Source organism: Malus domestica, chromosome 16, assembly GCF_042453785.1.
Source record: "Malus domestica chromosome 16, GDT2T_hap1".
In the NCBI taxonomy this organism is placed as follows: domain Eukaryota; kingdom Viridiplantae; phylum Streptophyta; class Magnoliopsida; order Rosales; family Rosaceae; genus Malus; species Malus domestica.
The window spans coordinates 11096469-11118628 of record NC_091676.1 but is presented as its reverse complement, the minus strand read 5'-3'; the positions used below and the strand labels follow the sequence as shown (position 1 = coordinate 11118628).

At 38.7% G+C, this 22160-nt stretch overlaps 2 protein-coding genes across 2 annotated transcripts; both read right to left on the bottom strand.

Annotated features, from left to right (window-relative positions):
* Positions 1 to 672: 672 nt before the first annotated feature.
* LOC103403508 (protein REGULATOR OF FATTY ACID COMPOSITION 3, chloroplastic) lies at positions 673 to 10529 on the bottom strand (the record flags this gene model as incomplete). The annotated part of the gene is given in 6 exon segments (XM_070815947.1): positions 673 to 1008; positions 1010 to 1208; positions 9352 to 9429; positions 9604 to 9660; positions 9778 to 9832; positions 10191 to 10529. Coding segments are annotated over 6 exon segments (930 nt in total), but the record flags the coding sequence as incomplete, so codon positions are not given.
* A 6983-nt stretch (positions 10530 to 17512) lies between these two features.
* Positions 17513 to 19278, bottom strand: LOC139193216 (desiccation-related protein PCC13-62-like). The gene is made up of 3 exons (XM_070816235.1): positions 18881 to 19278; positions 18467 to 18692; positions 17513 to 18146 (listed from the first exon to the last, which is right to left on the bottom strand). The coding sequence occupies exons 1-3, from the start codon at positions 19267 to 19269 to the stop codon at positions 17769 to 17771; spliced, it is 993 nt and encodes a 330-aa protein (XP_070672336.1). The 5' UTR covers positions 19270 to 19278; the 3' UTR covers positions 17513 to 17768.
* Between the last annotated feature and the right edge of the window lie 2882 nt (positions 19279 to 22160).

Sequence of the window (22160 nt, the reverse complement as noted above, 5' to 3'; positions counted from 1 at the left end):
CTCCTTCCACAGTTCCACTGACTCCCTCAAATGCAGAAGCAAGCCTTCGTATGCTTTCTCAATCTTCAAAAGCAGACACACCGGCAACCTGCTCTTCCCAAAACACCATACCCATTGCAGCCTTCGTCTGAGGAACCCAATCGTTCTTCCCTGACATCAGATTCATTGCTGCAAGCTTGCAAAGCAGAGTAGCCCTCTAATGGTGATTTCGTTTGGCAAGACATGGAAAAGCTCACACATCGATGATGATCAGTACCTGATTCTGTTCGATGCACTTCACAAAGCCCTCCGACTTCCGAAGGCAACAAACACAAGCCCAGGAATGAAAAGGATGGAGATGGGGGTGGGGAGGTCGACGAATCTGGGATGAGGTGTGGCCGTGTGGGTTGGCAGGGAAGTTGAGAGGTCGATGAATCTCGAACCATACCGAAATCCCAAAAAAAATTCGAGAATACCGAAATTTCGGTTTGATTTTGGTTTCGAAAATCTTGTCCTGAAAAAAATTGATTTGGAATTTGGGATTCCATTTTCGGTTTGGGATTCCATACCGAACCAGCCCTAAAATACACAAATCCAAACAAAACTTTTATATGCTACTTAAATTTAAATCAAATAAGATACACAAATCAAAACAATAGATTATATTTGTGTAACGTTTTAAATCAAATAAGATACATAAATCCAAACAATCTTTTATATGCTGGAACTTAAATATAATCTATTGTTTGAAACGTTACACAAATTTATACAAAAACATTTCTCACTTTCCCTCCCTGCCCTCAGTTTTCTTGTCAATCCTGGTTTTCCTACACTAGTTGTTCTACCCTTCTTTGTTCCCTATTTCCTTCTATATCATTGTCAGCGTCGACGATAATAATCCCGTCTTCATCGTCATCTTCATACTCTTCGTCATCATACTCCATATCATCCTCTTCTTCTTCATCAGAATCTGTACCTCCACCGAGGGTGTGAAACTCGGGAGGAGGAGGGCAGTCTTCTGTGATTGCCATCCCTCTTAATCACAAGATGCCGAATGACTCTTTGATCCTTGTCTAGCATGGTCTTACAGTCATTTATCCATTTGGCTTCCATCTCAACGTTCATCAAAACCTAGTAAGCGTTCTTCACTTTCTTTATTTGGTATGCTAGTCTTCGCATTCCCCAATTGCTCACTCTCCATATCCTGGCCTTCTTCTCCGCTAGAAACTCTGCAAGTAATTCATAGATAAACTTCAATATAACTTTGTTGATATATTTCAAATGCAGCTCAAAAGGGTAAAGGGAACTTCCTGCTACAAGAATTCCGATAAGTATACGCTTCATCAGTAGAATAGAACGTTAGCAAGTTGCTATTCAAATGTTCAATCTAAGCAATACTTATAGATAGATGAAATTCTATCAATTACAAGCTCACTTGCCATGTTAGGTGGAAAAAGAAATTATAATGTTAAAAATAAAAACAAAAAAGCTATCCAACCACGTTCATGAAAAAATTTCACCACTCCCCAAATGTGACACCCTCACAGATCAACATGTAGCAGGGAAACCTGTCTGCAGACTGCACACGTTGATTGTTGTTACTGTTGTTTCCGTTGCAAGGGGCACCCCCTCGCTGAGACAGAGAAGAACCACGATTGGACGGACCACCACCACGTCTTCTTGCAGCGACATATGCATTCACTGGAGCAGTTTCAACCAAGGGAACAGTCTGCTCCACCATTCTCCTCTCAGTAGTGAGAAGAAGAGCCTCCAAAGTAGGGTACGTGATAGGAGTATCACGTGCTTGCGCAGCATTCACAGTCATTTCAAAAGCCGGTCCCAGATTATTAAGAATAATCTGAACTAACTCATCATCATCAACAGGCTTGCCAGCTAGGGCAAGGTTATCAGAAATAGAATTCATTTTGTCAAGGAAATCAGCAACAGAGAGGTCACCTTTTTTGGTTTGTAGCAGCTCATTTCGTAAGAACAAGATTCTGTTTTGTGAAGATGACGCATAGCGTTGCTCCAGAGCCTCCCAGGTTGCACGCGAAGTGCGTTTGCTTGCCACGGTGGACAGTACAGAGGCGGTGAGCGAACCATTGATCCAACTAAGGATCATTTGGTCCTGTTGCACCCAGCTAGTGTACGCGGGATTGACTGCTGTATCTCCAGCGAGATGCTTTGGAGGACAAACACAGGAGCCATCCACGTATCCCATCAAATCTCGACTCTTCAGGATAGGAAGAATCTGTGCCAACCACAAAGGATAGTTGGTTCGATCCAGCTTAATGTTAACGATGGTGGTCATTGCGGAGGAAAAGGGATTGATTGTAGGTGGTGGGGTAGGGTTAAGGTTGTTGGGATTGGTGGTGGTGTTGCTGGAGTTGGTGGCATTGGTGTTAACTTCTGACGACATGGTAGAAGGTAGTGGACAATTGGAACAACAACAACAACAACAACAAAGCCTTTTCCCACTAAGTGGGGTCGGCTATATGAATCCTAGAACGCCATTGCGCTCGGTTTTGTGTCATGTCCTCCGTTAGATCCAAGTGCTCAAATCTTTTCTTAGGGTCTTTTCCAAAGTTTTCCTAGGTCTTCCTCTACCCCTTCGGCCCTGAACCTCTGTCCCGTAGTCACATTTTCGAACCGGAGCGTCAGTAGGCCTTCTTTGCACATGTCCAAACCACTGGAACCGATTTTCTCTCATATTTCCTTCAATTTTGGCTACTCCTACTTTACCTCGGATATCCTCATTCCCAATCTTATCCTTTCTCGTGTGCCCATACATCCCACGAAGCATCCTCATCTCCGCTACACCCATTTTGTGTACGTGTTGATGCTTCACCGCCCAACATTCTGTGCCATACAACATTGCTGGCCTTATTGCCGTTCTATAAAATTTTCCCTTGAGCTTCAGTGGCCTACGACGGTCACACAACACGCCGGATGCACTCTTACACTTCATCCATCCAGCTTGTATTCTATGGTTGAGATCTCCATCTAATTCTCCGTTCTCTTGCAAGATAGATCCTAGGTAGCGAAAACGGTCACTTTTTGTGATCTTCGCTATATTGCTCCGGTCATTAGTGTGGATAAGTATATAAATGGATAAAAATAGGAAAGCAAACACAAGATGTACGTGGTTCACCCAGATTGGCTACGTCCACGGAATAGAAGAGTTCTCATTAATTGTGAAGGGTTTACACAAGTACATAGGTTCAAGCTCTCCTTTAGTGAGTACAAGTGAATGATTTAGTACAAATGACATTAGGAAATATTGTGGGAGAATGATCTCGTAACCACGAAACTTCTAAGTACCGGAGTGTGGTATCGTCTTGACTTGCCTTATCTGTCTCATAGGTAGATGTGGCATCTTCTCTGGAAGTACTCTTTCTCCATCCAGGGGTGGTATCTGTAATTGGTGGAGATGCACAAGGTAATGTATCAATTTCACTTGAAGCTTACTTGTAGTTTCAGGCTTGGTCAAGCGCGATACAAACCATGTAGTAGGAGTCCCCCAAGTCGCCGGGCTAGGGGATCTGCTGAAAGAGGTGACAGACAAGGTAAGCAATCAGAGCTCCGGCTAATTGTTCACATTCTCCCTATCTTGTAGGCAGCATGAAGGATAAAGAGAAGAAAAATGAGAAGAGATGATATGGGATACTTTTGCTTTTGAAGAAGTAACTTTCCACAGGCTTATTCTTGAACCGGGCTGGAGGGTTTTCTGGTTTCCTCCAGAGTATAAGGTCGACTGAAGAATTTGAGGGTCAAAACAAGTCCATCAAATCTAGAGTACGTTCGACCCTGCTGATATGGGATACTTTTGCTTTTGACAGAGTAGTGGATGTATCGGCACGTGTGCTGTTACGCTTGTCTCCACATGCTTCCTTGTATCCTTCTCACTTGCCCTATCTGTTCCCCTCAGGCAGATGCGGTATCTTCCCTGGAAGCATAAGATGTTGAAGATGAGTACTCGAGAGTAATGCCAGGTAAGTAATCAGGTAAGGGGTTCCAGGCAGTCAGTTCCTGGCTGGAAGCTTGATTCCAAGTGCTGACTGATTGCTCTCTTTCTCCTTGTCTTGCAGGTAAGAACAAGGCCAAAGGAAAAGACAGGGAAAAAGCATGATATGGGATACTCTTGCTTTTAACCCTGATGATATGAGATATTCTTGCTCTAGTATAGCTTGTTTACAGAGGTATTATCGGGGGGAAAGAAAGCTGAATATTTCGAAAGGCTTCGTTGGGAGTGCCCTCTCAGATAAGAGAAAGGGTTGAGCATTTTTGCAGGTCTGCCTGTCCGTTAGGGATGGAGGTCGACATATATAGGAGTCTCCCTAACATCAAGTAATAATGCTATTCCTTTACCCTGCTTGGTCATAGCACGGTAGTGGGAGCTGCCAGCTTAACATGTTTTAACTCTGTCAGAGCACTTTGAAAAAGTGGTCTATGGTATCTCGAAAGCTGATGTTGCGTGTGAAGATTACAGACAAGCTTTATCCAAGGAGATCCAGCTCTTGAAGTTGGGAAAGTGGTGCCTCTTCGGTTTTCGAACAAGCAATCCTGTCGGGGATCTGGCTCTCGAGATTCGGAGAACGATGCCTCTTCGATTTTTTAGAAAGCAATCCTGCTGGGGGTCTGGCTCTCGAGATTCGGAGAGCGGTGTCTCTTCGATTTTTGAGAAAGTAATCATGTTGGGAGTCTGGCTCTCGAGATTCGGAGGGCGGTGCCTCTTCGATTTTGGAGCAAGCAATCTTGTTGGGAGTGTTTTCTCGAATGTGAGTAAAGGTTGGGCATGTTTGCTAGTCTACCTTGCCACGAAGCACAGAGGTTGACACACAGGGACTTTTCAATTATCCAGTAGTGGTACTATTCCTTTACCCTCTCTTCGATTTTTGAGAAAGTAATCATGTTGGGAGTCTGGCTCTCGAGATTCGGAGGGCGGTGCCTCTTCGATTTTGGAGCAAGCAATCTTGTTGGGAGTGTTTTCTCGAATGTGAGTAAAGGTTGGGCATGTTTGCTAGTCTACCTTGCCACGAAGCACAAAGGTTGACACACAGGGACTTTCCAATTATCCAGCAGTGGTACTGTTCCTTTACCCTCTCTTCGATTTTTGAGAAAGTAATCATGTTGGGAGTCTGGCTCTCGAGATTCGGAGGGCGGTGCCTCTTCGATTTTGGAGCAAGCAATCATGTTGGGAGTGTTTTCTCGAATGTGAGTAAAGGTTGGGCATGTTTGCTAGTCTACCTTGCCACGAAGCACAGAGGTTGACACACCGGGACTTTCCAATTATCCAGCAGTGGTACTGTTCCTTTACCCTTATGGGTAATAATATGGTAGCTAGACCTTCAAAATTTATGTGTCTAAACTTTGTTAGTGTTGTTTCTTTGCAATTCTTTTACCCTTCTTGGTCAGAGCGATGTAGCGGGAGCTGCAAGCTTCACGTGTCTCAACTTTGTCAGAGAACTTTGGCAAAGTTATCTGTGGTACCCATGAGTTACTGTTGCGTGTGGGAAGTGGGTGATTGAACAGTACGATTCATGTGCTTTCTACTTCGCCAGAAATCTTCGACATAATGCCCATAATTTCCGCAAAGCTGAGTGTGCGTGTGACAGGTGCTGACAAGGCTGGAAAAGTAGGTTCCTCTTCGATTTCTGAGATCGGCCCTCGTGGTCTCTGAGCAGCCCAGCTTTTGAGAAAGCAAGCATCTTCGATTTCTGAGATCGGCCTTCGTGGTCTTTGAGCAGCCCAGTTTTTGAGAAAGCAAACGCCTCTTCGATTTCTGAGATCGACCCTCGTGGTCTCTGAGCAGCCCAGCTTTTGAGAAAGCAAACGCCTCTTCGATTTCTGAGCAGGTGCCTCTTCGATTTCTGAAGCTTCGTCGAGTGCAGATTTTTATAGGGGCTGACATTAAGTTCCAAAGCACACTTGAATATCCACCAGTAGAAGCTCTCTTGCACTTCTAAGATCTTGATTTGTCCGACCTCTTCTCTCTTCAACACCTTTGAAAATGTCTGGCCCCTCCGACCGTCGTTTTGACTTGAACCTTGTTGAAGAGGCAGCCCCGCCTTCTCCAGACAACATATGGCGCCCATCCTTCGTTTCCCCTACTGGTCCTCTTACCGTTGGGGATTCCGTGATGAAGAATGATATGACCACTGCGGTAATGGCCAGGAACCTTCTTACTCCCAAAGATAACAGACTACTTTCCAAACGGTCTGATGAGTTGGCTATTAAGGATTCTCTGGCTCTCAGTGCTCAGTGTGCAGGTTCTGTGTCTAATATGGCCCAACGCCTATTTGCTCGAACCCACCAAGTTGAATCATTGGCGGCTGAAGTGATGAGTCTCAAACAGGAGATTAGAGGGCTCAAGCATGAGAATAAACAGTTGCACCGGCTCGCACATGACTATGCTACAAACATGAAGAGGAAGCTTGACCAGATGAAGGAATCTGATGGTCAGGTTTTACTTGATCATCAGAGATTTGTGGGTTTGTTCCAAAGGCATTTATTGCCTTCGTCTTCTGGGGCTGTACCGCGTAATGAAGCTCCAAATGATCAACCTCTGATGCCTCCTTCTTCTAGGGTTTTGTCCAGTACTGAGGCTCCGAATGATCCCCCTCCGGTGCCTTCTCTTTCTGGGGCTCTACCGACTGCTGAGACTTCTCCTAAGCAACCTTTGTGAAGGCTCCCTCTTGTTTGTTTATTTTGACTCAAGTATATGTACATATTTGTAACTTATCGGGGATATCAATAAATAAACTTTCCTTCATTTCAACGTATTGTGTTAAATACACCAAAGCCTTCTTCGCTAAGTTCTTTGAATTTTCTTTTGTTGAAGCTTGTATGTTGAAGCTTTGTGAGTGGAGCATGTAGGTTGAGGTAGTGTTCCCTTAATTTCCCGAGTGAGGAAAACTTCTCGGTTGGAGACTTGGAAAATCCAAGTCACTGAGTGGGATCGGCTATATGAATCTTAGAACGCCATTGTGTTCTGTCCTGTGTCATGTCCTCCGTTAGATCCAAGTACTCTAAGTCTTTTCTTAGGGTCTCTTCCAAAGTTTTCCTAGGTCTTCCTCTACCCCTTCGGCCCTGAACCTCTGTCCCATAGTCGCATCTTCTAATCGGAGCGTCAGTAGGCCTTCTTTGCACATGTCCAAACCACCGTAACCGATTTTCTCTCATCTTTCCTTCAATTTCGGCTACTCCTACTTTACCCCGGATATCCTCATTCCTAATCTTATCCTTTCTCGTGTGCCCACACATCCAACGAAGCATCCTCATCTCCGCTACACCCATTTTGTGTACGTGTTGATGCTTCACCGCCCAACATTTTGTGCCATACAGCATCGCTGGCCTTATTGTCGTCCTATAAAATTTTCCCTTGAGCTTCAGTGGCATACGGCGGTCACACAACACGCCGAATGCACTCTTCCACTTCATCCATCCAGCTTGTATTCTATGGTTGAGATCTCCATCTAATTCTCCGTTCTTTTGCAAGATAGATCCTAGGTAACGAAAACGGTCGCTCTTTGGTATTTCTTGATCTCTGATCCTCACCCCTAACTCGTTTTGGCCTCCATTTGCACTGAACTTGCACTCCATATATTCTGTCTTTGATCGGCTTAGGCGAAGACCTTTAGATTCCAACACTTCTCTCCAAAGGTTAAGCTTTGCATTTACCCTTTCCTGAGTTTCATCTATCAACACTATATCGTCTGCGAAAAGCATACACCAAGGAATATCATCTTGAATATGTCCTGTTAACTCATCCATTACCAACGCAAAAAGGTAAGGACTTAAGGATGAGCCTTGATGTAATCCTACAGTTATGGGAAAGCTTTCGGTTTGTCCTTCATGAGTTCTTACGGCAGTCTTTGCTCCTTCATACATATCCTGTATAGCTTGGATATATGCTACTCGTACTCCTTTCTTCTCTAAAATCCTCCAAAGAATGTCTCTTGGGACCCTATCATACGCTTTTTCCAAATCTATAAAGACCATGTGTAAATCCTTTTTCCCATCTCTATATCTTTCCATCAATCTTCGTAAGAGATAGATTGCCTCCATGGTTGAGCGCCCTGGCATGAACCCGAATTGGTTGTCCGAAACCCGTGTCTCTTGCCTCAATCTATGCTCAATGACTCTCTCCCAGAGCTTCATTGTATGACTCATTAGCTTAATACCCCTATAGTTCATGCAATTTTGTACATCGCCCTTATTCTTGTAGATAGGCACCAAAGTGCTCATTCGCCACTCATTTGGCATCTTCTTCGTTTTCAAAATCCTATTGAAAAGGTCAGTGAGCCATGTTATACCTGTCTCTCCCAAAACTTTCCACACTTCGATTGGTATATCGTCTGGGCCTACTGCTTTTCTATGCTTCATCTTCTTCAAAGCTACAACCACTTCTTCCTTCCGGATTATACGATAAAAAGAGTAGTTTCTACACTCTTCTGAGTTACTCAACTCCCCTAAAGAAGCACTCCTTTCATGTCCTTCATTGAAAAGATTATGAAAATAACCTTTCCATCTGTCTTTAACCGCGTTCTCTGTAGCAAGAACCTTTCCATCCTCATCCTTGATGCACCTCACTTGGTTTAGGTCCCTTGTCTTCTTTTCCCTTGCTCTAGCTAGTTTATAGATATCCAACTCTCTTTCTTTGGTATCTAGTCGCTTATACATATCGTCATAAGCCGCTAACTTAGCTTCTCTCACAGCTTTCTTCGCCTCTTGCTTCGCTTTTCTATACCTTTCACCATTTTCATCGGTCTTATCCTTGTATAAGGCTTTACAACATTCCTTCTTAGCCTTCACCTTTGTTTGTACCTCCTCATTCCACCACCAAGATTCCTTTTGGTGTGGGGCAAAGCCCTTGGACTCTCCTAATACCTCTTTTGCTTCTTTTCGGATACAACTAGCCATTGAATCCCACGTTGTCATTGGACTCAAAACGCTCTATGTACCGTATACAACCTTAAGAACTGCAGGTTTTGTATATTTGACAAGAGGGTTGTTTCACATCAACTTTGCATACCCAGAAAGACTTGGGTTGCGTATATTTATAGCCAATATACAGATTACATTCAGGGTTTGAAAACCCTATTTACATAAAGTCCTAAGCCTATCCAACTCCGAAGAGAGAAGTCTTGGAAACCAAATACAAGACTTCAAACAAACAGTCTTTGAAACCAAATACAAGACTTCAAACAAACTAACGACTCGGTCTAACAGGACCTATCATATTTGTTTCAGTAATAACAGATACATTACAAAGAGAGTTAGAAGAGAAAATTTTGCCTGCATCAAAGTTCATTGTGAATCTATCGAAGTTCACGGAGACATTACTAAGAGAGTTAGAAGTGAAAAACTAACCTTCAATTTTCTCTTTGACACTCCCAACCTCTTCGGCATGTTTCTCATGAATCAGATAAACCAGCTCATAGTGGCGCACTGTAACAAGGGAAACAATAAGTTATAACCAACCAACCATGGTTAAACACTAAATAATATTTTCCATTTGTTCTATGAACTATTAGAAGACAATTTCTTTCACCATTTCAATCACACAAGTCAAACCAAGAGGCAATCCGCTTAGCAAGAAAAATGAGCATGAACCGCACTTACATCGCTCCTCATTCAAATCGCTTTGCAGCTGAAGCTTCAAAAATTCATACACCTTCTCTGCATAGAAATGAAAACAAAATCAATAACTGCAAGGCCCCGAATCATTCTTCGGAAAAAAGGGCAATCGCCATTCCTTTCGAAAAGCAGCAGTCCGTTTGAATCATGATAGCTTACCTTCTTCGGCATCTGCAAACTCAGGGAGAAGGTTACCATCTTCCTGAACTTTCTTCTGCAATTCATAACAAAGTCTCATCTCAAAACCAACCACAAATAAACTTAAGCAACCCAAAAAATCTTATCTTATCCACCTTCATTTAAAATTTCAAGAAAAATAAAATCTTTCAGAACGCAAGGCTCATACGCGAATGGTGAAACACAATAATCCCAAGAAACAAAACAAAACAAAAGAAACCCCTCAGAAGCCCACACTTTGAATGTATCAGAAACAAGATTTTACTAACTTTAAATCCCAAATAACAAATTTTGAGCATTCTACAGCAGCCAAAAAGTAAAGGGTCGCACTCAAACGTCTTTGAATTTCAGAAGCCAAAGTTACAAAATAAAAAAATTCATAAATGAAAGGGAACCTGTTTAAGCAGCACAGACTCAGGGAAAGGCCCAGTGGCGTCATCCAATTTCGATGCAAAGCTGTGGTTGTCTTCCTTCTTCTTCTCCTTGTTGCTGTTCTTCTTCGCAAAAACAATCACCCACCTTCTTACTCCGACTGGGAGCTTCTGAGCTGGAAATGGCCGACGAGAAGAAAACGAAGAGAATCCATTTGAGAATTTCGAGCTTGAATTTTGGTTTTTGGAGGAGGATCCATTTGTGCAGACCAGTTTTAGAGCCGTTGGAGCGAGAGATGCTACAGAGAAGGATACGCGAGGATATGCGAGAGAGACACCCGGCGAGGATATGCGAATTGCGATACAAGGAAAAGGGGTGGTTTCGTAATTTCGGTAGTGTTATATCTTGATGGTTAAATCCTGTCCGTCTGTAGGTTGTCCTGGTCCACCGTTTGATTCATCTAGTTCTTTGGTAGATATCCAACGGTCCAGTTAATTGGTTTTCCTTCTTTATCGATTTTGTTTTAATTCTTTTACTTCTGACCTTTTAGGTTTTTTTCTTTATAAAACGGATGACTCATTATTTTAATTAACTGACATTTGTCGATAAATAAATAAGGCTATAACAATATAACAATATCGTATTAGCCAAACACTAATGACATAACTAACTTCGAGGCGGAACTTGAAATTTTCACTGAGGTGGAATATAACTTTTCCTTTTTTCTCCATTTAGGGGTGGGCATAAAAACCGTCATACCGGAAAACAAAATCGAACCGTGACAAAAAAAATAGTAAAAAACCGCGTTGACCAAAAAAGTCAAAACCAGAACAAAAATCGAACCGTAATCACCATCTTTTGCTTGATGAAAATCTTTGCAATCCTTTCAAAAGAGAAATTCCACAAAGAGGAGTACATCAGCACCAGGCGAAAAAATCTCTTAACAGCATCATCTTTAAAGATGCTAAACCCTATTTGATAGATGCAAACTAATAGAACATCATTAAACGCTTTAAAGGTAAACGAAAACCTGGCACCACCGTGCTTGAAATTTTGATTTCCTGGTGAGCACCCACACATGAAAGGATCCCCTTGGATTTTTGGGAACCGACTGACAGGCTTCACTGTCAAGCATCAACCCTTCTTACATTCCTCATGGATATGGAAGAGATTGGTCAAAAAATTTTGAACTCTAAAACCAATTACAAGAGAGCATAAAAATTAGATATATATTACCTTTTGTGAAGTAGTTTGAAATCTACGGAAAATGTTCAGCAGTTCCTCTCTCCTTAATTCGTCGTCATATGTTTTTCGCTTCAGGGAATCAAGCAAAATCCGAAAATAATTAAATTATTTAATTAATTATTTTCGGATTTAATTAATTATTTTCAATTAATTTCGAATTTAATTATTTTTTTTTTTTTATCAAAAGACTCATCCTTTCAGATGAAGTCTGAAGTGTGGTAAAAGAACGCAAAAAGCAAACACCCCTATGAGAAGATGTCTCCTAGCAGATGCATCCCTTCTCCATACCTGTTGCGAACAGGCATAATTATATTATATATACATTCATCTGCATGGCATTTAGAATACAGAAAAACATAATTCTTCTTCTACAATCCAAAGCATTCTTACTAAGAGACCACAAAGAAATTCACCAGAAATTAAGTTTTCCAGTGCTGAAATTTTAACTTGATCGTTGAATCCTGGTGAAGCAAACGTCCATGGAACTACAAGCACTGAGTAGAGTCAAAATATCTGTTTCAAGGACATTGCAGTATGCAAACCTCGATCTTTAGTTTTTTCTGTTTAATATTATTTCGTGTTCATTCTCTGTTAAGTTAGTTGTTCGCATTCATCATTTATTAGCATATATAAAATTATTATTGATTGTTGATATTATTCCAACAAATACTTGCTAATATTCTATCCAAACGATTTCGATCATTAAAAATATTACCTAAAAAAGTAAATTGTAGCAAAATTTTCAACATGAAATCGTTGTTCCCCATTCATCAGCCACGTACACCCAGCATGCATGCAAAGACAGATGTTCTCAATCTCATGAGATTTTTCTTTTTCATTTTTTTTTAAATGTGCATTAAACTCATGAGCTCATCAGAATGCTATATAAATGACCATGTCCATCCCACTGAGACACACTCAAAACCGTAACAAACATGGTTACATTTGCTTATGCCACCACAGCCACCGCCATTGCTGCCTTCCTCATCCCCCTCCCACTGTCTTGCTCATCCGAATCGATTTTGGACCACCACCACGACGATGGCTCCTCGTCTGTCACGCAATCGGACGTCGATCTTTTGGAGTTTCCTTTGAATTTAGAGTATCTGGAAGCTGAGTTCTTTTTGTACGGTGCCTTCGGGCATGGCTTGGATACAGTTGATCCGAGCTGAACCCTAGGAGGCCCAACTCCCGTCGGTGATAAAAGGGCACATTTCGACAAACCCGGCTTCTCTGCCCTCCCACTTCTCATACTCTCTCATCCAGGGGTGGAGCCATGAAGGGACTAGAATGGTCCCAGGCCTACCTTGACATCTTTTTCACACATAAACAATGAGAGATCCCTTTAATTTTCAAAGATTTTTCAAGGTATTAGAGCCCTAACAAAAATCTTTGTCTTATTCCTTTAATGGGTTCGATTTGAGGTTGGTGGCTCTTAATGCAATTAACCAGCATCACAAGCAATTATGAGGGACTCAGGTGATCAAAGGAGGTAGAGAGAGGAAGTAGGCAAGAGAGCTGATTTTTATTTTTATTTTTTATTTAATTCCTTGAAGTCTTTTAATATTGTTACTTTTGCTTCTTTTTTTTCTTCTTTTTTTTTTATCTATTCCCCTCATTCATTTCTTCTTCCACTAAGGGACTTTTATTTTGAATTTGAGTCATGATAATACAGGGTTGAGTTGAGGAAGAGGATGACAAGAACGAAATCATACTAAACCCAAATGATGGTGGTTTGTAGTTAGAACACTGCATATCCTTATTTTTCTTAAATTAGAAGAGCGTTTGAGTCAAAACTCTAGCTCCGCCCCTCCTATTTTGTACGATCACGGTTAAGCCACGTCAACATTTTATATTGATTTTTTTATAGAGATAATAAAACAAAAAGCAATAGTAATATAAAATGTTGACGTGGCTTAACCGTGACTGCACAAATAGAAGAGGATGGGAGTGTATGGGAAGTGGGAGGGCAGAGAAGCCACGTCCCATTTGGACCACTTCACTAGGGATGCCATCACGCAATTTGGATGGCAAGAAGTTGGACACTTGAGGTTAATCTTCTATTCACTTTTTTTTCTCTCTTTCTAATTTATTATTTTCGTGTAGCTTTTTCATTTCCCAACGGACTGTTCTGGCATTTAGATTGGATAAATTAAAAAGGAAAAATTAGTATCCGGTCCCTAATTTTTAATGTTCATTGATTAAGACCTTATTAGTTTTCAGATTTTGATCAAAGTCCTTATCATCATTAATATATTAATGAATTACATGTAAGTTACATAATTTTTATAATAAAAATTAGTAATTGATTTACAGTTTTAATACTCACACCCTTATTAAACTCCTAATTAATTTTCAATTCAAACATTTCTAAAATATAAATAATAAAATTAGACATAAGTGTGTGCCCATTAATTTTTTATAAAAAAATTAATATGTACCCATTCTTAAATATACCAATTTGTTATATGAAAAATGTACCTTTTTTTTAATATAAAATGTACCCATTTTTTATATAAAATTCACTCAATCTTTTCACTAATCCATTTTTAAACTTATATGATTACATTCTATTTCGTTGATTTGAGAGTATATCTATGTCAAGTTTAATAAAAGAAATTTAATAATGTTATTAAGCCTAATATCTTCTTTTTTTTGTGAAAAATGTACCCATGTTTTGGTACAATATTTTTTGGTTAGTTTTTTTATGAACGTACCCATGTGTGTGTATATACACACACAATATACTGGAGAGTATAATTTATCTCTAATTTTTTTTAATCCCATAAACTATGGGGTCTTATTTTAAATCTCATTAATATAAATAACTAAAAATTTCATTTTTAAGTTAAAAATATAATAACCTCCATAGAAATACATTATTACATTAATGTCAGAAACTTAAACTAAAAATCACAAAGATTTTAATCAAAGAACATTGGTATTTAGAGACCGCATCTAAAGTGTCCCAATTAAAAATAATCAAAGACAACAAACAGGGAGTGCATGGTCAAAAATTAAGGGGAAATTTAGAAATATAACCAAAAATTGTACTTCAAATAGAATTATAGCCATAATTTTAATTTTATGATAACTATAATCAAAAGTTAATATAAAAGTAGTACTATACCCTTAATCATTGAATACTTATATGCTATTTTTCTAAACCCACCTGTAACCAATATCCATCCAAGTCAGTTCCGACAGGGAGTTGCGATTGAAAAGCTGAGCCTTAGATCATTCACTTCACACGTGTTTTTGCCTCTCTATCTCACTCTGCCTTTTTTTCTTTCCATCTCTAGTCTTAAAAAGCTTCAACTTTTAGCTTCTAGTTATTCAAAGGAGAAGAAACATGGAGGAGGAAGAAGAAATCGATAGAATTAGAACATAGAATTATCAATTTAACTTCTCTAACTCGTATCTAAATTAAATGATCGTTGAGTTGTATTGGGTTTTCTTCTAAATTTTCAAAATTTTCCATCTGAGTTTTATCTCTGATTATCATATCTGGTATTGGATAGTTGCTGGACTTGATTCTTCATCATCATCATCTTCTTCTTCTCTCCAAACTTTTCCATTTTTTTAATTTAAAATTTTGGGTGAAAAATAATTCAAGAAAAAAGGTGTATGTAGCCACTTTTTTGGGATGGTTTTATGGGGCTTGTGGCCATTTGGAACCCATATGGTGGGGGTGGGGGGACGAAGCTATATTATGTGTTGGAGAAAAAATAGAGGAAGGTGGGGTGGGGCAGAACTACAGTGAGTGTCGAAGACAAAGAGGTCGAGCTGGCAGAACCTACATGGTGGTCATAGTAAGTAGGAAGCTCAACGTCGGTAAGGTATTAGGGAGAAGAACCGCGAGATTTAGGTAGACAAAGACTGGGCTCGACGTTGTGGTCATGGCAGCAGCCACCGTCTGTGTTCAATGACTTGTAGGTCGGCTTTGCCGACAAGTTTTTTCACAGTTAAGAGAGGAAGAGAAGTTTCTAGCTAGTAAGGATAGATTAGTAATTTTAGATCAACTTTTGGTCATAATTATCATAAACTTAGAAGTGAGGCTATAATACTATATGAGGTCCAAATTTTAGTTATTTTTTCAAATTTCCCAAAATTAAATATGCAGAAGTCATTTCTGCTTTACAAATGCTCTACATAATTAGAGCGTTTATCTAAAAAAATTACATGTTTTTATTTTTTATTTTTGTGCAGAGCTATTAAGAAATCTTTAATATGCTACCATCTACTTAAATTTAACTTATTGTTTTAAACGTTACACAAATTTATACAAAAATATTTCTCACTTCTCTGCCCCAAGTTTTCTTATTCTTCCTGTTTTTCCTACACTAGTTGTTCTACCCTACCTTCTTTCCAGTCTTCTATATCATCATTGTCATAAGCTGATTAATCCGATATATAGGAATATGTAGAAGGATGGGGATGGAGCCAAATGTGTATGCTTATAACATTCTGTTGAAGGCAATGTGTAAGAACGATGGGGTGGATGGTGCTCGCAAAGAGTGTATTTCAACGATGGGGTGTGCAAAGAGTGTAAGATTATAAGGAGGCTTTTGTTGGTTGAAATGGTGTGGATAAGGGAATAAGCGGTAACGTTATCATATACTCGAAAATTAATAATACGATCAATGATACGAGGAACGTTGAGTCTGCTCTTGCAGTTTTGGCTCAAATGTTCGTGAGAGGATGCAGCCCTAATGTTCACACTTATGCTTTCTTGATAAAGGGTTGTTTTGTGGAAGGGTGAGTGCACGAACCTCTTGACTTGTGGAAGCGGATGATTTGCGAGGGATTTAGGCCGAATATTGTTGCATATACTACTCGGATACATGATCTCTGCACTAACGGAAAAAAGGGGGATGCTGTATCTGCTTGCTATGAGATGGAGAGGAATGGCTCCCCTAGACCACATAAAGCTCTCTTATTGATGGCTTTGCAAAAGCAGGTACCCTTGTTGGCTGCCCTCCATCTGTACAACATGATGAACCATGGTTGCCGCCTTAATGAGTTTTTGGACGGTCTATTCAAGGCGAACAGATTTGAAGAAGCTTATGGAATTGTTAGGGAGATCGAGGAAATAAGGATGGGACTGAATTTGGAAACTTACAATACCACTTTGAATGGTTTTTCTTCAGGCTGGAATGCCAATTAGGCTATGCAGCTTCTTGGAAAGATGCTGGTAAGGAGAAGGAAGCCTGATACCATCACATATAATACGATTATATATGCCAATTGCAAGCAAGGTTCAATTAGCACTGCTAGAGTTTCGACATTGTTGGCGCAGAAGAGGAGTGGTAATCAGATGTAGTAGATTATACCAGTATTGTGTGGGAGATTTGTAATAGGGTAGGTTTAAATGAGGCCATGGTTTATCCACATAAGATGAAAAGTGAAGGGATCTGCCCCAACATCAGAACATGGAATGCGCTAGTGCGGTGTTTCTTTAGCAGTTTAGATCATTTGGGGCCAATCTGCATATTGGACAATATTGTTCGCAAAGCCTAGGAAATGTGAATTCGATGCTCTTATAGAGAATCATCTAATTTTATGATATGATTAGCCCAACTATTGTTAAAATGTGACAAATGCACCGGGCTAGCTTACAAAGATGCTTACAAAATAAAGCTCTCTTACCTGTGAATATCTAGAGAAGCTCTTACGCTCATTCCTTGCTTTCATAAGTCGAACACGCTGTTAATGCACTTGTACCCCCTTGGAGGCCCTGGGAGATTAGTGGCTCTGAAGGAAGCCTAGAATCCAATGCAACATGTTGTCCAGAAATTCTGCAACAGGACACTCATCTTTAACTCTTTTTCTTATGGCATACTGGCTTTGCACTCTTGTTGTAGTAGTGTGCAAGAATTTTTATCTATGTAACCCACATAGTTTCGTTCCTTTGTTTTTTCTGGTCAAAAATGTAATCCGTGTGATTTGCTCACTTATGTGTCATGTTCATGAATTCTGAATAGAAATTTTTGTCAACATATGCAAATTGCAACGTATTATAAGAGTTTTCTTACTGCATTTTCCCTGCTCTGTTAATATAATATTATGTGAACAAACTCGAAGGATCTATGCGAACAAATGAAGCGTGAAACGATTCCTTACATCAAATTAATTAAGAACATGCTTTATTCTGTCTAGAAAAGGAAAAAGAAAAAAGAAAAAAAAAACATTATGAAGAAGGTAAACTAGATGGCAACCAAACTAGTCCTATTTTTTATGTAAGTGGTGGGAAGTTTTATTTTTAAAGTTATTAACTTTTTAACACACATATCCTACCATTTATATAATAACATGTGGTGTACCACCTTGTGTGCCGGTCACACTAAAAATCTCTCCTATTCCTTTTTCAAATAAGATTTAGCAATCCGGCCGTCAGCTCCTTTGGGGTAGATACCGCCAGGTACACGTTCATTACCGCTACCATATACGATCCTTAGTATCTCCTCTGGAGTCCTGCCATATGCAAGTGAGTACTCGTCTCCAGCGAGAATGTTGCCGCTGACTTTTCCCTCAGCACCCAAGTGTTTGGGAACCACAAGGCCTTCATCTTTCAAACCTTCGTGTCCTAGTTTATTCCTTAGTTCCGAAATGCGATTTGTGAACTCAGCCACTGTAATGCCATATGGTTCCACTTTCAACTCTGCGCGCTGGTATAGCAATGCTCGAATCACTGCATCTTGGCCTGATTCCACACCCAAAAGACCTGCAACTAACTGAACATGATCCACATAATCAATGATGTTAGAGCTGTTAAATTCACAGACACTAATTGACGGATTTTTAGTTTAGTTGAAATTATGGTGAAAGTTCATGGATGATTTCCAAATTTTACTCTTCAAAATAATTGTGTTTGAAGCATAGACCAATATAAACATAAACAACTTGATTTTAGTTACAGGTTAATGTTTTCTTGTCAGACTAGTTTACCAAACAAATACAATAGAGCCATGTTTATTCTTATCATAAAATGCGATCAAGATTCACTGTTTGCAAAACATAAAAAGAATCTAATAGAATACTTTAAAATACTTACCCTTTTGGAAGTAGCACCTTGGAGCTTAGGGCTTGCACCAACATAGCCAGTGAGACCAACATAAGGAATGATATAGGATGCAAGGAGATAGTTGATTGAATTGGCATAAGGGTCAAATGGTGGATTTAAGGGACTCCCAAATGCAGAATCAAACACATGAGCAAATGATGCTGCACTTATATTCAACAATGGCCTTGGGAAACCCTTCACAGTTTTCTTAATAGCTCTGCACAAAAATTAGAAGAAAAAATAAATAATTTTGTAAGCTTTCTATGTACCATTTGTAAATCAGACATGAATTCCGCAAATCTATTTGCTGATCGAATTCATTCAATCTAAATACTAGAAACAGTCTGTACAGAAATGAAAAAGTTAGACGAAAATCATAAATTAGAAAGGAAAAAAAGATTGAACCTCAAGTGTCCAACTTCTTGCCATCCAAATTGCTCGATGACATCCCTAGTGAAGTCGTCCAAATGTGCCTTTTTGGCACCAATGGGAGAGGGACCTCCTTGGGCTAAGCTTGGATAAACTTTATCCAAACCATACCCCAAAGAGCCATACAAAAAGAACTCAGCTTCCAAATACTCTAAATTCAAAGGAAACTCCAAAAGATCGACGTCCGATTTCTGGACGGAGAAGGAGCCGCCGTGGTGATGTTGGTGCAAAAATGATTCGGAAGAGCAAGACAGCGGGAGGAGGATGAGGAAGACAATGGCGGTGGTGGTGGCATAAGCAAATGTGGCCATGGTTACAGACTTGCAGTTTTGAGAGTATGTCTGAGTAGTGGTGGACTTGTTCATATATGTAGTATGGCTGATGAGCTCCCGAGTTTAATGCACATTAAATATAAAAATTTGAAAAAAAAATCAAAAAAAAAAAAATCCCTCATGGGTTTAGTGACACGTGGCAGAAGCATACTCGGTCAAAGTTTGAATAGCCAGCTGAGTCTTTTGATCTCAATCCCTTACAATTATTTATTATTTTTTCAGGATTTTAATTTGGATTATTGAGGCAGTTACTTAGGATCCTGAATAACGTTTGTCTTTGATGCATGGTTCGGGTAGGTAGCCGATGATCGGGGGATGATTCATGATTTATAATTGTCAACAAACCATACGTTTGCACGTAGACATAGCAATTTCTTACACGATCTGTTAATACGATACGAAAATAACTGATTTTGGGTTAACATGATAATTAATCGGTTGTTATCGGGTCACACGATAATAACCCGTTAATAACAGGTCCTTAACAGGTTTACATGATAATTAACCTGTTTCGACACAATAAGAAAAAAATTATTTTGATGATTTTAATTTTTTTAACTACTAAAAAAAAACTTACTATAAAATACAATAGATATAATAAATATGTATATATTGTTTATTAATTATTGTTCTATATAAATTTTAAAATTTAAGTTTTAATTATTTATTTATTTTTATAGTATTTTATAGGCAAATATTGGGATTAAAAATCATAAAACACATTAAAAATAAAAATATCAAGTAATTTAAAAATACTAAACACATTAAAAAAATTATAATAATTAATTTACACGTGCGAAAAATATGAAAAAATATGCAAACGCTCGTAGTCACATCCTCTACGCTTTGAGGATGGGTAAATGATCGTTTGAATTTTTAAAACCATACAAACTCTCATGAATAGTATGTTTAAGGGAGTTCAAAATAAACAAAATTCATAATCATTAATGTATAAGTCTGAAAGATGTAAAAGCATAATAAATGTTCATAATTGCATCATCAACGCTTAGATGATGGTTACATGATCGTTTAGATTTTTAAAACCCTCCAAATCTCATGAACAATGTTTTTTATTTGAGTGCAAAATTAATAAAATTAATAATAATTATTGTAGAAGTGTGAAAAATGTAATCACTCATAATGAAAAGCATTCCAACTTTCATGAAGGGGTCAACTCCAAAATTTAATATGTATATGTCACGCCCCAGACCCGGGTTCGATAGTAAAAACTTGAACCCGAATCCGAAACCCGAACTAAAAACTAACTAATTAAAGTAAAACTGAAATAACGGAGTGAAAGATAAAATTCTTCTTATTTAAAATAACTCAATAATTCTTTACAAGGCTAAAATAAAGAAATACAAAATTCTATCCTCACACTTAATCCGATCTCATCCCATCTACCCTTTTTGATTGTTTAGTTCGTAAACCTACATAACAATAGAGGGGTGAGCTTCAACAGCTCAATATGAACATAACCTTATCACAGTAAATTGACAATATTAAATTAAGTGTCATAAAATCATGTAATTAAGTACCAAATCATTATCATCAACAATGCATGAGTGCGATACAATACTCTTCATCTCTACCCGTTAATTCATATAATAAAACACACGGACCTGCACGTCCCATACCGTGCATTTTACCTTTGCAGTGGTGGTTCGAATGTTCTATTATACAAATTAACCCCCTGTAACTCAATCATCCCAATTTCCCCTTTTGTTAGTCATCTTGCCTAAACTCTTCGTCGCCAATCCCGAATTACTCTTAAAAGAATCTGTGCACTGTGGGCTCACCTGAGACCTGGTACCTGCTAAGAGTTTGGCTCAACTACACAAAAGATCATTTCCATTACCCTCTTTCCAAATTCCTTTCTCACCAACAAAGTTCCAACCACTTCTAACACATGAGTGATGCACAAGTAACATTATTACATCATTCACATGTCACAATATATCTCAACGAATAACATTCTAGTAGTACTAACAAATAAACAACCAACTGAAGCAATAATCCAAACAACATCCAACCACAATAATCAACCAACACAAATATAGTACTTCACGAAATTTAATAGAATCAATATCTGTAAAGGTCTGCCGTATTTCCCCTACCTGGATTCCAAGGCATTGCTCCGAAATATTAACACAAGAAACAACAACTGTGGTAAACTCCTATTCACAAGTATAAGAAAATTACCAGATGTATGATATGAACTTTAATACGAATCAACACACTTAAGCTCATTAGTTCCACGCTACTCAATTCAAAAGTCATTTGGTTGAACTATATTAGTGTACAAAATAGTTTTGTATATAGCAAACATGTATAGTGCTTATTCAAAAGTCATTTGCCTTCAAAACCATTCAAGTAATATGTATAAATTAAACTGTACAGAAAACCATTTACCAACATGCTTCTTCATTTAATATAACTAAAACGATATATATATATATATATATATATATATATATATATATATATATATATATATACACGTATATAGTGCAAACAAGCTGAAGACTAAGTATGCTTTTGTTACAGTATGTACAAATGCAGAAAAAAGATAACTATATAAAGTTGGATAGTGCGAAACCAGCGGCAGATAGATATGTAGATATAAACTTTATCTATTCTCAATTAAATTAGCATAATACATAAGTAATAAGTAGTTTAGAAAAGGAAATTGAATTGGATTGTTAAACTAGGGTATTATCCATAGCCCTTTCATATTTTATAATTAAAACATCCAACTCAAAGAAATATACATACTTAAAGCCGAATACAATATATTTGATCGAAGTAAGCATATGCATAAACTAGCTTTGAATAACCACTCCATGGCAGATACAAAGAAGGTATAAAACAGCAATGAAAAAGGATAAACAGAGTATGGAAATTGTTACCCATAAATAGCGAGA